Genomic DNA, 13,612 nt, shown 5'->3' with positions numbered 1-13,612 from the left:
CCGAGGCGCTGTACCAGGTACGACACTTGTCTCCACTCGAGCACTTCGCGTCCGAGGGGCTGCGGACGCTGGTGTTCGCCGTGGCGGACGTGCCCGAGGCGCTGTACCAGGTACGACACTTGTCTCCACTCGAGCACTTCGCGTCCGAGGGGCTGAGGACGCTGGTGTTCGCCGTGGCGGACGTGCCCGAGGCGCTGTACCAGGTACGACACTTGTCTCCACTCGAGCACTTCGCGTCCGAGGGGCTGAGGACGCTGGTGTTCGCCGTGGCGGACGTGCCCGAGGCGCTGTACCAGGTACGACACTTGTCTCCACTCGAGCACTTCGCGTCCGAGGGGCTGAGGACGCTGGTGTTCGCCGTGGCGGACGTGCCCGAGGCGCTGTACCAGGTACGACACTTGTCTCCACTCGAGCACTTCGCGTCCGAGGGGCTGAGGACGCTGGTGTTCGCCGTGGCGGACGTGCCCGAGGCGCTGTACCAGGTACGACACTTGTCTCCACTCGAGCACTTCGCGTCCGAGGGGCTGAGGACGCTGGTGTTCGCCGTGGCGGACGTGCCCGAGGCGCTGTACCAGGTACGACACTTGTCTCCACTCGAGCACTTCGCGTCCGAGGGGCTGAGGACGCTGGTGTTCGCCGTGGCGGACGTGCCCGAGCCGCTGTACCAGGTACGACACTTGTCTCCACTCGAGCACTTCGCGTCCGAGGGGCTGCGGACGCTGGTGTTCGCCGTGGCGGACGTGCCCGAGGCGCTGTACCAGGTACGACACTTGTCTCCACTCGAGCACTTCGCGTCCGAGGGGCTGCGGACGCTGGTGTTCGCCGTGGCGGACGTGCCCGAGGCGCTGTACCAGGTACGACACTTGTCTCCACTCGAGCACTTCGCGTCCGAGGGGCTGCGGACGCTGGTGTTCGCCGTGGCGGACGTGCCCGAGGCGCTGTACCAGGTACGACACTTGTCTCCACTCGAGCACTTCGCGTCCGAGGGGCTGCGGACGCTGGTGTTCGCCGTGGCGGACGTGCCCGAGGCGCTGTACCAGGTACGACACTTGTCTCCACTCGAGCACTTCGCGTCCGAGGGGCTGAGGACGCTGGTGTTCGCCGTGGCGGACGTGCCCGAGGCGCTGTACCAGGTACGACACTTGTCTCCACTCGAGCACTTCGCGTCCGAGGGGCTGCGGACGCTGGTGTTCGCCGTGGCGGACGTGCCCGAGGCGCTGTACCAGGTACGACACTTGTCTCCACTCGAGCACTTCGCGTCCGAGGGGCTGAGGACGCTGGTGTTCGCCGTGGCGGACGTGCCCGAGGCGCTGTACCAGGTACGACACTTGTCTCCACTCGAGCACTTCGCGTCCGAGGGGCTGCGGACGCTGGTGTTCGCCGTGGCGGACGTGCCCGAGGCGCTGTACCAGGTACGACACTTGTCTCCACTCGAGCACTTCGCGTCCGAGGGGCTGAGGACGCTGGTGTTCGCCGTGGCGGACGTGCCCGAGGCGCTGTACCAGGTACGACACTTGTCTCCACTCGAGCACTTCGCGTCCGAGGGGCTGCGGACGCTGGTGTTCGCCGTGGCGGACGTGCCCGAGGCGCTGTACCAGGTACGACACTTGTCTCCACTCGAGCACTTCGCGTCCGAGGGGCTGAGGACGCTGGTGTTCGCCGTGGCGGACGTGCCCGAGGCGCTGTACCAGGTACGACACTTGTCTCCACTCGAGCACTTCGCGTCCGAGGGGCTGCGGACGCTGGTGTTCGCCGTGGCGGACGTGCCCGAGGCGCTGTACCAGGTACGACACTTGTCTCCACTCGAGCACTTCGCGTCCGAGGGGCTGAGGACGCTGGTGTTCGCCGTGGCGGACGTGCCCGAGGCGCTGTACCAGGTACGACACTTGTCTCCACTCGAGCACTTCGCGTCCGAGGGGCTGAGGACGCTGGTGTTCGCCGTGGCGGACGTGCCCGAGGCGCTGTACCAGGTGCGACACTTGTCTCCACTCGAGCACTTCGCGTCCGAGGGGCTGAGGACGCTGGTGTTCGCCGTGGCGGACGTGCCCGAGGCGCTGTACCAGGTACGACACTTGTCTCCACTCGAGCACTTCGCGTCCGAGGGGCTGAGGACGCTGGTGTTCGCCGTGGCGGACGTGCCCGAGGCGCTGTACCAGGTACGAGAACTGAAAACTATACTACAGGGCTAGAACTCAGTCAGTACTTGAGGTATGGCGATACAGGAGGGATAACCTTGACATACAGGGTTTTTTTATGTGACAGGAGGCAAACGAGCAGACGGATCACCTAATTGACGGGTGTGGTTTTGTTAAACAACGCCCATCTTAGGGTTGATAGTATACAAGAAAAGTATAAATAAAATTTTAACTTGTTACTTTATTAGTAAAAAAAATAAAAAGAAACCTTGTTCAAACGTCTTCTAAAACCCTCGAGACGGCGCTTGTTACCGCCCGCAGCACCCCCGACTGACCGATAGTTCGCCCGCGTAATAATACCATTTACCTGATTTCATGGATTTTTTCCATGGATGGGCGTTGTATTACAAAACTTGTAATATGGCGTTACAGAGTACAAATCTGAAGTCTCGCTGATGTTTGACGTGTCTTAATTCACTGATACTTGAAGAGCTATGACCTGAGGACGCCGGCGTTCACTGTCGTTGACACACTGAAGCGGTATACCCAATAGTAGAACGCCAACGTAAATTAACTACGGTAACATGTTATTAGGTAGTTTCTGTCCATTCAAAGCGCAATAGTGTGGCACATACAACAAGTCGACTTTACTATTAGGCAGTAATAGTCGTTTTTAGATAGATAGGTATTTTTTAGATACTAATGTCTTGAATACAACTTAAAGAAGTAATTTGTCTATCGCAGGAGTGGTCGAACACATACCACAAGGCGTCGATCGCGATACAGGAGCGCGAGCAGAAGATCGAGGAGGCGGCGCTGCTCATCGAGAACAACCTACGTCTACTCGGCGCCACCGCCATCGAGGACAAGCTGCAGGTACCGTACAAGTTACAACACTCGGGCAAGAAGCGCGAGTAGTTTTGAATATTCACTCTTTCTTCCTACTACATATTTCTTACTTACACAACTTAAAAAAACATTACCTATGGTTACTTTTGAGCGTCACCGTCTTTGTCAGCGCTCGCGCAACGTTGACGCGGCGTTACTAAACGCTAACAAACTGCAGATATCGAGCATACCCGGGCAAGCGCGAGACTCTGAATATTCCATACTCTTGTTTAGAGATCTTTTCTTACTAAAACTCTTGCTTGCGCTTGCGCAGCGTTGATGCTAAAAACGTTATGTCCGCGTGGCGCCAACGCAATTTTTTTGCACAAGTAACACAACCTCCTCATACAGCTGGGCTCAGTGTCGACGCTACCCAGTCGCTGGTGAAACGACGACGTTCGAAAGATAGCGATGTCTGAAACATTATGGCTTAGTTGCACCACCTTGCTTTAACCGTAACTAACCATAACCGGGGCTTTTGTATATAGTTTGACTGAGTTTGGACGTTTGTTGAAGTCAATATAAGGTGGTGCAACGCAGCCCAATACGTTTTTATATATCGACATGTTACGGTAAATGTGAAAATTATGAATAATCGCTGGTTATTATGAATAATTACCTTATAATTTGGTAATGTGAATCATAATGAGATCATTTATGTGTGTATAAACTAAATAGGCGGCTTAGGGGTGGCCCAAGGGCCACCCCCGCCGCACCTTAACCTATTTTTCACTTTAAATCAAAACAATCTGTTATTTATCACTTTTACCAAGCCTGCCGGTAATTATTCATAATAACCGGCGATTATTCATAATTTTCAATTTATCACATTAACCGTAACAGACATATTAAAAAGCGAGAGATCATGTTTTGTTGCGATTCTTGAACGAGACATCCAGCAGTGGACTGCCAGTAATAATCCTGACCCTATATTCCACCCAGGACGGCGTGCCCGACACGATAGCGGCTTTACTAAAAGCCAACATGTACGTGTGGGTGCTGACTGGCGACAAGCAGGAGACGGCCATCAACATCGCCCACTCGGCGCGCCTCATCCATTCCGCCATGCCGCTGCTCATACTCAACGAGGATAGTCTCGATGTGAGTACTTCATCATCATCATCATCATCATTTCAGCCATAGGACGTCCACTGCTGAACATAGACCTCCCCAGTAGCGGCGTAAGGGAGGGGCGGTGGGGGCGGTCCGCCCCGGGTGCCAGGCATCAGGGGGTGACAAAAGTCGCGCAGATTAGTACTCACTGGCGCATCTGCATGACAAAGATCATGATACTTGGGTGCGATTGGTATCATTATAGCTGATTCGTACTAACATCTTTTTTCAAGTCGGTAACCGCCACTGGACCTCCCCCAATGCTTTCCATGTTGATCGATTGGTAGCGGCCTGCGTCCAGCACTTCCCTGCTACCTTTACGATGTCGTCGGTCCACCTTGTAGGTGGACGTCCCACGCTGCGTTATCCGGTACGCGGCCTCCACCATGTGAGTCCGTTGTGGGTAGGCCATAGGGGCCTTCTTTATTTTTACCTTCTCCAGCTGATGAAAGACAGTTTCCATGCTCCTTCTGATTCTTCAAATTGAACTGGATAAAAAAAGATGGAATATTTGTAACTCGAGTAATTAAGAGTAGGTATGTAGGTGACAACTGAATTTATTTATTTATTTTAAGGACAAGCAACAAAGCATACACCTTATCTAATATAGTGACTTTATCAATTAAAATCAAAGTAAGATGAAGTCAATTCTGATGTCACATTTTAGAAGCTGCCAAATGAAGGTCGTCTGATTTTCCTCAATCAATGACGTAATGCTCTCTACAACTTGTATTCATATTATTTTCTGTCCGAAGCTACGAGATGTTGTGGCGATTTGTGTCTGGGAAACCTGACTCTGGTTTAGACTAGAACTTCAAAAATAATGATGAATTATCACATTCCTTCCAGGGCACCAGAGAGACGATATCCCGCCACGCGGCCGAGTTCGGGGACAACCTTCGCAAACAGAACGAGGTGGCACTTATCATCGACGGCAAGACGCTCAAGTACGCCATGGGCTGCGACCTCAAGAAGGACTTCCTCGACCTCTGCATCTCCTGCAAGGTCGTCGTCTGCTGCAGGGTCTCGCCCATACAGAAGGCCGAGGTCAGTAGTTGTGTCGCTGACGTCATCGACGGCAGACGCTCAAGTACGCCATGGGCTGCGACCTCAAGAAGGACTTCCTCGACCTCTGCATCTCCTGCAAGGTCGTCGTCTGCTGCAGGGTCTCGCCCATACAGAAGGCCGAGGTCAGTAGTTGTGTCGCTGACGTCATCGACGGCAGACGCTCAAGTACGCCATGGGCTGCGACCTCAAGAAGGACTTCCTCGACCTCTGCATCTCCTGCAAGGTCGTCGTCTGCTGCAGGGTCTCGCCCATACAGAAGGCCGAGGTCAGTAGTTGTGTCGCTGACGTCATCGACGGCAGACGCTCAAGTACGCCATGGGCTGCGACCTCAAGAAGGACTTCCTCGACCTCTGCATCTCCTGCAAGGTCGTCGTCTGCTGCAGGGTCTCGCCCATACAGAAGGCCGATCAGTAGTGTGATGTGTTTACGCCATAATCTATAATAGAGATGAAACGGATATCCGGTAACTATCCGGTAGGCCGGATATCCGGCCTAAATTTACTATCCGGCCGGATACCGGATAGTAACTCACTATCCGGCCGGATACCGGATATTAAAAAACTACAAAAATTTCCTATTAATAAAATGAAATACATTAATCTTTGAGGTAAATATCAATAAAATGGCTTATAATAATGACGGCTTTTATTTAAAGTCCAAAAAGTTACAAAAAAGCCATAAATTAAGGCCTCTCAAAAAACTGTTTTCTTTTTCTGAGCTATTTACTCTAATGATGAAAACCTACATAAATAGTAAATATCTGTTAAAGTCGAAATATTGCCAAATAAAACAGGTGACCTTTTTTTCACTGATGGTCTAATGACATGATGCAGTTCAGTCAGATTACGCAGTAAGTAAACTAATTTAATTTTCGCTATTCAATCACGCACTCACGATGGCAACCGAAATCGCCCGAATTGATCTGCCCCCTAGACAAGTGGCAAAATCGACATTCTATTCCAGCGGTTCCCAAACTTATTTAGTCTACTGCCCACTTTGAGAATAAATTATTTTTTAGCGCCCCCCATTTTTGTAGTCAAGAGTCGAGCTCAGTCGGTGTCTAAGAGGTCTCCTAGTAGATGACGCCTCCCAAGCCTCTACACAACGTCCCGATTTTTTTTTCTTGGTCTTTTACCGCCCCCCTTTAAGCCTGCAGCGCCCACAAGGGGGCGTTATTGCCCACTTTGGGAAAGACTGTTCTATTCGAACGGATTCGATTTTCGAAAAGTGTGACTAGTCCAGTCTACTAGACCCACTGATCGCGTTCGAAGCACCTGTGCGGCGCTAAACTCGTCACAACATGCAACGAAACAATGGGCCAACTATCCGGCCGCCGGATATCCGGCTATCCGGCCTAGCAGCTGGCCGGATATCCGGTATCCGGCCAAACAACTATCCGTTTCATCTCTAATCTATAAGCAGTCGTGTTCTCATCTATTTGACCAATCCAGTCCCCCTAGACAAGTGGTAAAACGTGACAGTCGAAAGACGGTCGAAATGTAGTTTTTTTGTATGGAGGTGCATCGATAACCTAAAAAGGTAACCCAAGTAGCATTCGGGGTTCTATATAGTATGTCTAGTCGTTCACATATACTCCACAAGCTGTGTATGTCAGCTGTATACGAGCTGTATAGCTTGCTATAATGCTTTTATAGAACCAGTTTGGGCACAAATTAGACAGCCTTAAGTTCACTATGGCTGTACATTAGCAGTATAATAGCATTATAATAGCAGTTTAAGTAGTAACATCGGACTTAAGGCTGACTTACGGCACTATATGGGACGCAGTGTGAACCATACAACGTACGTGAGTGTAATAAAGAGTAACAAGTGGCTAAATGCACAGCTTTCAAAGTTATAAAGTCCGACAAAAGTACTCCAATGCTACATAAAGTTCACGTGTGTCCGAAATTATTTCCACATTTTAATATTAGTTTGGTATTTGTACGAGAGTGCCAAGAGGGAAACAACTCGGGCGGATAATCATTTATGCAAATAATAACACGGGTTTTAAATACTTAATAATGTTAATGCCATTGGGAATGCAACTTTATCGTGAAATGTATACATATTTACAGCTAAAATATTTACGCGCCTCTGTAAAAACGCGATATTCATTTTAAAATATTTAAAACTGGCTGAGAGGAAATCTACAATTTTCAGTTTTTGATATTGTATTGGCATTATAATTATATTACGGTAATTAATTATAACCTGAAACCAAAACTCAATCGCTCTATCTGCGAATTTTGTGATAAATCTGCATTAATTTTGGAGATTTATTTGGTAAATATTTTAGGTTATGTAGAACAAAATGGTGGTAATGAAATACGGCTATGTGAACTGTTATAACTCCAATTTAATGCGGTGAGCGTATATTAGGTTCACATGTGTTCTGTTAGAATGCTGTTATCTATATGAAGTTCCACATTTGTACCACTACAGCGCTATTCTATAAATTTATTCTAATGTGAACTTATGTACAGCTTTAAGATGTACCTAGTTCAGGTCAATTATTATTGTGTATCTTTAATTCTTTCAAATACTGAAATTTTAGAGATCCGCAAGAAAAATTATTAATGTTCGTTAAATCGCCTAGCTCAGGTACTAATAGTCAAGTATGAATACCTAAAGCATCAGACGGTAGTGTTCCCGGTTTAAATTCGTTTATTATGCCAATGACAATTTATTCAAAGCGGAAATGAGGAATACTATTTTCAATAGCCCATGTTCTTATTTTTTTGCGAAAGGTTAAATAATTCTCCAAATCAAAATGGTATTCACTATCACTAGAACTGCAATCATCACACTCTGATATCTGTATATTTTGAAGGGAAATTTCAGGTTCAGGCATAATATTTTCCTCTGCATCATGTACAGAACCACCATGAACAACTAAAAACAGGCTTGGGGAAATGTGTAATAGAATATCACATTCACATTCATGTTCAGCTTAAAGCAAATAAGAGTAGTACTTGTGGACAAATAAACTGCTATTGATGTTAATGGACAACACATATAGTCATTTTAACAGCCTACAGTGCACATGCGAACCATTGAAACACTTTTGTACAGATAGTAAAAAAAGGTTATTTTAATTATCACAAACAAGTCCTACTACAGCTATTAGCTGTATAACAGTCTAAAACAAGTAAACATAACAGCCTTTGGCTTTATAAATGACCACGTGTGTTCTATTAAAATGCTAGCTCTATAACATCGTACAAGTAGGCCGTTAAACAGCGATTGCCGTATCTCTACCCTTCTATAATGCTCTTAGTCAGACGGCTGACTAAAGGATAGTTGTTAGAGTATTATAACACCAACAATCGTATAAAAGTATAACTCTACACTAGTCTACACTCCTTTAAGTCCCTTAGACAGGTATAGGTGTAATTAATTGCAATAATACAGCTTATACATCACGAGTGAACTGTACTTATGCTTTAAGTACACATTGGAACTAAATGTGAACTCTTAAATGGAGTAAAATGCTACTTGGGAATCCTAATTTGGCGCTGGCTTTGAAGTGCCACTCAGTATGTCCTACAAAATTTGAGGGAGACGAGGTTGATGACGATATTGTCACCTGACCTGACCCCTCCGTCGTTCCTGGAGCACAAATATTTATAGATCCACCTTGCGCTTTCATCCACCTCATTCTGTGTCATCGCACCTTCGCAGACAATACGACTATACCTAAATCCTCTGAATTTATTTGTTTTATAGAACAACCAACAAGACCCACTAAATAGGCTAGTTTCCTAAAAAAATTTTTTTAGTCCGTCAATTTTAATATAAAAAAATATTGGACACATATATATTTTTAATTAAACAAATAATTACAAAGTTATAGTGCATTGAAGTTCCGCGCGACGTCATAAAGTGCTGCACTTTTACGCACTCACTGACGTCACGGGCATTTTCTTTAGAACTTTGGCACGCTTTATCCCTTTACATTTTCATTAGTTTTAAAAAGTGAAAAATAGGTGTCGAGTAGTTTTTGTTAAGCTAACTGACGGACTAATTAAAACTTTTGCTTTTTTACCCAGGAAACATCTATTATTCGTTTGGTGTGCGGACGAAGGTGCATCGTGTTAAACGCTTTGGCATCATAATTACTTTCTTGTGATGGGAGCTGTTTTGCAATCGGAGTGTGTAGCCTGGTGTGCTGTCGACTGTACCTACCTAGTCTTTGTTCATTAAGTAACAGTGTTGTATTCTTCGCCTACCAGTAAGGAAATCGGTGTGTTCTTTAGTGATAACTGTGTTACTTGTACTGCAACCGGAGTAGTATTGCTGTGTTATAGCAGTGCCTCTTGCCCTCCGAGTATCCACGGAAGACCAGCGTCGTGGTGTCCCTTACGACACCTCGACATGATGCTGAGTGGATACCGTTTCGGTGACACGCACATTACCTACTCTCTTTACTTTTGTTAAATATGTATTTTTGATGCTGTTTTGTGTCGCTGAATAAAATATTTCATTTTCATTATGGTTTTTTTTACATTCTTTCATTTCTGAATTTGTCGTGTTCGGAAGACCGTGTCTATCTCCTTTTCTTCGCAGGTCGTGGAGATGGTATCGACCGCTACGGGCGCGGTAACACTGGCGATCGGCGACGGCGCCAACGACGTGGCCATGATCCAACGAGCGTCCGTCGGCGTCGGCATTTCCGGCGTCGAAGGCCTGCAGGCCGTCTGCGCCTCCGACTACAGCATCGCACAGGTATCGTCACCATCGTCAGCATTTAAAATAGTAAGACACGGGTCATAACGCGACGTTTATTAATGAGTTACATTATGTAGCAGACAAGTCTGCTTGTGACCACCACGGCTGCAGCATCGCGGCCGAAACGTCAAGCCGTGAGTACATAATGTAATTTATTAATAAACTTCGCGTTAAGACCTGTGTCTTACTATTTTAATGAGGGTTTTCGCGTATGAAAAATCCGCCAGATGGCAATACGTAGACGCGAGGTCCAAATGCTGCATGATTAGTTATTTTTGACATGACATTGACAGATATGTCAATCCACATCCACGTCCCACCATCTAGCGGATCTTTCATACGCGAAAACCCTTATTGAAATGGAACGCGAAAGTTTAAAATCTTATATCATCATCATTTGCTGACTACTTGAGATAGGTGTTATTACCTAGTTCAGGTGTCAGCCTACCATAGCCAATGTTTTAGTGTAAATTAGAATAGTATGTCTTAGAATGTACCTTGTTTGTATACGGTTATGGTGAGAAATAAACGATATTATTATATTTGTACCATGTTCCTGTGCAAATAAATGAATTTGAATTTATTATTATTTCAGCCACAGGACGTCCACTGCTGAATGTAGGTCTCCTTCAATGACTTCCACATCGCACCGGTTGGTAGCGGCCTGCATCCAGCGCCTTCCTGCTAACTTTATGAAGTTGCACAGATATGTTTTGTTTCGGAAAATCAGCGTTTCACAAAACAATTTTCACGGGATTTAGCTTCAAAGAGAACAAGCCTATAATACCTAATCCAGTGCGATCCGAGTCCGATCTCGCACTTTATTATCCAAACGCTGTCTAGCTATCATCCTCAGTTCCCCAATCAATCGAGCAGGAGGACGTTTCTTACTTACAATCTAGTATTTAATTATGTTTATATCCGTTGTCTAGTACCAGCTTTGCTTAGTTTGGGACTAGAAGTGCAGTGTAAAATGTCCAAGGATATTTATTATTATTATTAATCTAGCAATGGATTGTTTTAAGCAGAAATTATGATGACATTATCGTGGAGTGTTGTATCGCTCCGTGATTTTCTATAACATCGACTGCTCCGATTTTGCCAGAGCGAATAAGGCTTCTGTGGGCACATAGCTCGTGGAGCTGATGACCGCTGGGGCAGGAATGTTCTTGAGTGGCGACCACGAGCCGGAAGACGTAGCATAGGCAGGCTTCCCACTAGGTGGACTGACGATCTGGTGAAGGTCGCGGTAGGTACCTGGGTGCGAGCGGCGCAGGATCGATCTTTATGGAAATCCTTGGGGGAGGCCTTTGTCTAGCAGTGGACGTCTGTCGGCTGAAACGAACGAATAAGTCTTCTGGCCTGTACAAATGACTGTGTTTTTAGCATTCAAAGTCAAAGTATTTATTTGCAAAGAATAGGTACAATGGTTTAGGTGTTAAATTTAGGTAAAGTGCTACTATTCTGCTTAACAATATCAGCATGCAAATTTTGAGTCTAGTCATTACTACTCTTTAATACGAACCGACACGAATTTTATTGATAAACCGTCACTGTCAAAAGGGCGCATAATTGGCGTAATAACCCCCATGTTGGTACCCGCTGAAAACCAGCTGCGACTTGTGTGTGTCATGTCACGATTTTCGCTGAGCGGGCGCCTTTTCAGCATGGCTCAGTAATATTTATTTTAACCTCTATACATGTATGCACATAAATGTTAATTCTGAATAAAGGTATTCTATTCTAATACGGCTATACAGGAATTGCAGCAGTGGGAACAAGAAGTGGGAATAGTCCCGTTTTACCCTCCAACATAATAATGTATTCCCTCCTTTAGTTCCGCTTCCTGCTGCGGCTGCTGCTGGTGCACGGCGCGTGGAACTACTCGCGGATCAGCAAGCTCATCCTGTACTCGTTCTACAAGAACATCTGCCTCTACGTCATCGAGCTCTGGTTCGCCATCTACTCCGCCTGGTGAGCAAGCAACCTCCTTTTTGTCAAAAATATATTTTATTTTTTACCTTACTCCTATTTGTAATACGAGCAGCGAATCGAGACACAATAGAAATCAGTTGTAACCCCGTGGTTTTACCGTGCGGAGATCGCCGGCCCGATCTGTACGCGTTGGTGTGGTTGAAGCTTAAGACCGTTCTTATGCGACCACAAAAGGTAGCTTTTCGAACTAGGCGTCACAGACGCAGCGTTTTTAGTGCCACCAACGCCGCGTCACTAACGCCGGGACAGTGACTAGTGACTGGATACCTATTTTTACAAATTTTACTCGTAATATTACATGAATTGCATAATTCGCGCGGAAAAGTGTGATGCGCCTCTGCGTCTGTCGTGGGTATCCAAAGTCACTAGAGCGTTACTGTCGCAGCGTTGGTGACACTAAAGACGCTGCGTCTGTGACGCTTAGTTCGAAAGGCTACCTTTAAGGTTCCACGAGATAATACGGGAATATTAGTTAGCCCCTCGTACTAAGCTGAATATGCTTGTGCACTCGTGACACCACAATAGTAGAGCGATGGCGAGGTTCGAACCCGTGTTCCTCGGATGTCGAATCGGCCAGTCCGACCCCTTCACCGTTCGGCTATCGTGGCTTAAATCGTGTATTAATAATATGCTATTGACCTTTTTCTCCTCATGACTACGTTTCAATTGTCCTTTTTCTCCCCATGTATGCGTTTCAATTGTCCCTTTTCTCCCCATGACTACGTTTCAATTATCCTTTTTCTCCCCATGACTACGTTTCAATTATCCTTTTTCTCCCCATGACTACGTTTCAATTATCCTTTTTCTCCCCATGACTACGTTTCAATTATCCTTTTTCTCCCCATGACTACGTTTCAATTATCCTTTTTCTCCCCATGACTACGTTTCAATTATCCTTTTTCTCCCCATGACTACGTTTCAATTATACTTTTTCTCCCTATGTATGCGTTTCAATTGTCCCTTTTCTCCCCATGACTACGTTTTAATTATCCTTTTTCTCCCCATGACTACGTTTCAATTATCCTTTTTCTCCCCATGACTACGTTTCAATTATCCTTTTTCTCCCCATGACTACGTTTCAATTATCCTTTTTCTCACCATGTATGCGTTTCAATTGTCCCTTTTCTCCCCATGACTACGTTTCAATTATCCTTTTTCTCCCCATGACTACGTTTCAATTATCCTTTTTCTCCCCATGTATGCGTTTCAATTGTCCTTGTTCTCCCCATGTATGCATTTCAATTGTCCTTTTTCTCCCCATGTATGCGTTTCAATTGTCCTTTTTCTCCCCATGTATGCGTTTCAATTGTCCTTTTTCTCCCCATGTATGCGTTTCAATTGTCCTTGTTCTCTCCAGGTCTGGTCAGATCCTGTTCGAGCGCTGGACGATAGGGTTCTACAACGTGATCTTCACGGCGCTGCCGCCCTTCGCCATCGGGCTCTTCGACAAATTGTGTTCACCTGATATTATGCTAAGGGTAAGAGAGAGAATGATTAGTAGGTATACAAATTAATATTTCTGCTAACCACTCTAGGTGATCAAAATATGTGCTTGTGTTAGAAGTGAGCTAACCACAAAGTCTTTAGGTCGATGGAGACCAAAATATTCTACTAGTTTAATACAAGCAGAATATAATTTTTTTGCGGGAGGCTTGAAATGTCCTGCAATGGACGTATTTTTG

At 46.1% G+C, this 13,612-nt stretch overlaps 1 protein-coding gene across 1 annotated transcript in view; it reads left to right on the top strand.

Moving 5' to 3' along the window:
• Positions 1–13,612, top strand: part of LOC135073035 (probable phospholipid-transporting ATPase IA) — a 121,429-nt gene that overhangs the window by 93,711 nt on the left and 14,106 nt on the right. The window contains exons 14-19 of the mRNA XM_063967045.1: positions 2,880–3,011; positions 3,966–4,124; positions 4,986–5,183; positions 9,774–9,932; positions 11,773–11,909; positions 13,288–13,408. Coding sequence (XP_063823115.1) covers positions 2,880–3,011; positions 3,966–4,124; positions 4,986–5,183; positions 9,774–9,932; positions 11,773–11,909; positions 13,288–13,408 — 906 coding nt within the window. The remainder of the gene's footprint in view (positions 1–2,879; positions 3,012–3,965; positions 4,125–4,985; positions 5,184–9,773; positions 9,933–11,772; positions 11,910–13,287; positions 13,409–13,612) is intronic.

Source organism: Ostrinia nubilalis, chromosome 7, assembly GCF_963855985.1.
Source record: "Ostrinia nubilalis chromosome 7, ilOstNubi1.1, whole genome shotgun sequence".
In the NCBI taxonomy this organism is placed as follows: domain Eukaryota; kingdom Metazoa; phylum Arthropoda; class Insecta; order Lepidoptera; family Crambidae; genus Ostrinia; species Ostrinia nubilalis.
The sequence above is the reverse complement of the archived record's forward strand: the minus strand, read 5'-3'. Positions and strand labels throughout refer to the sequence as shown.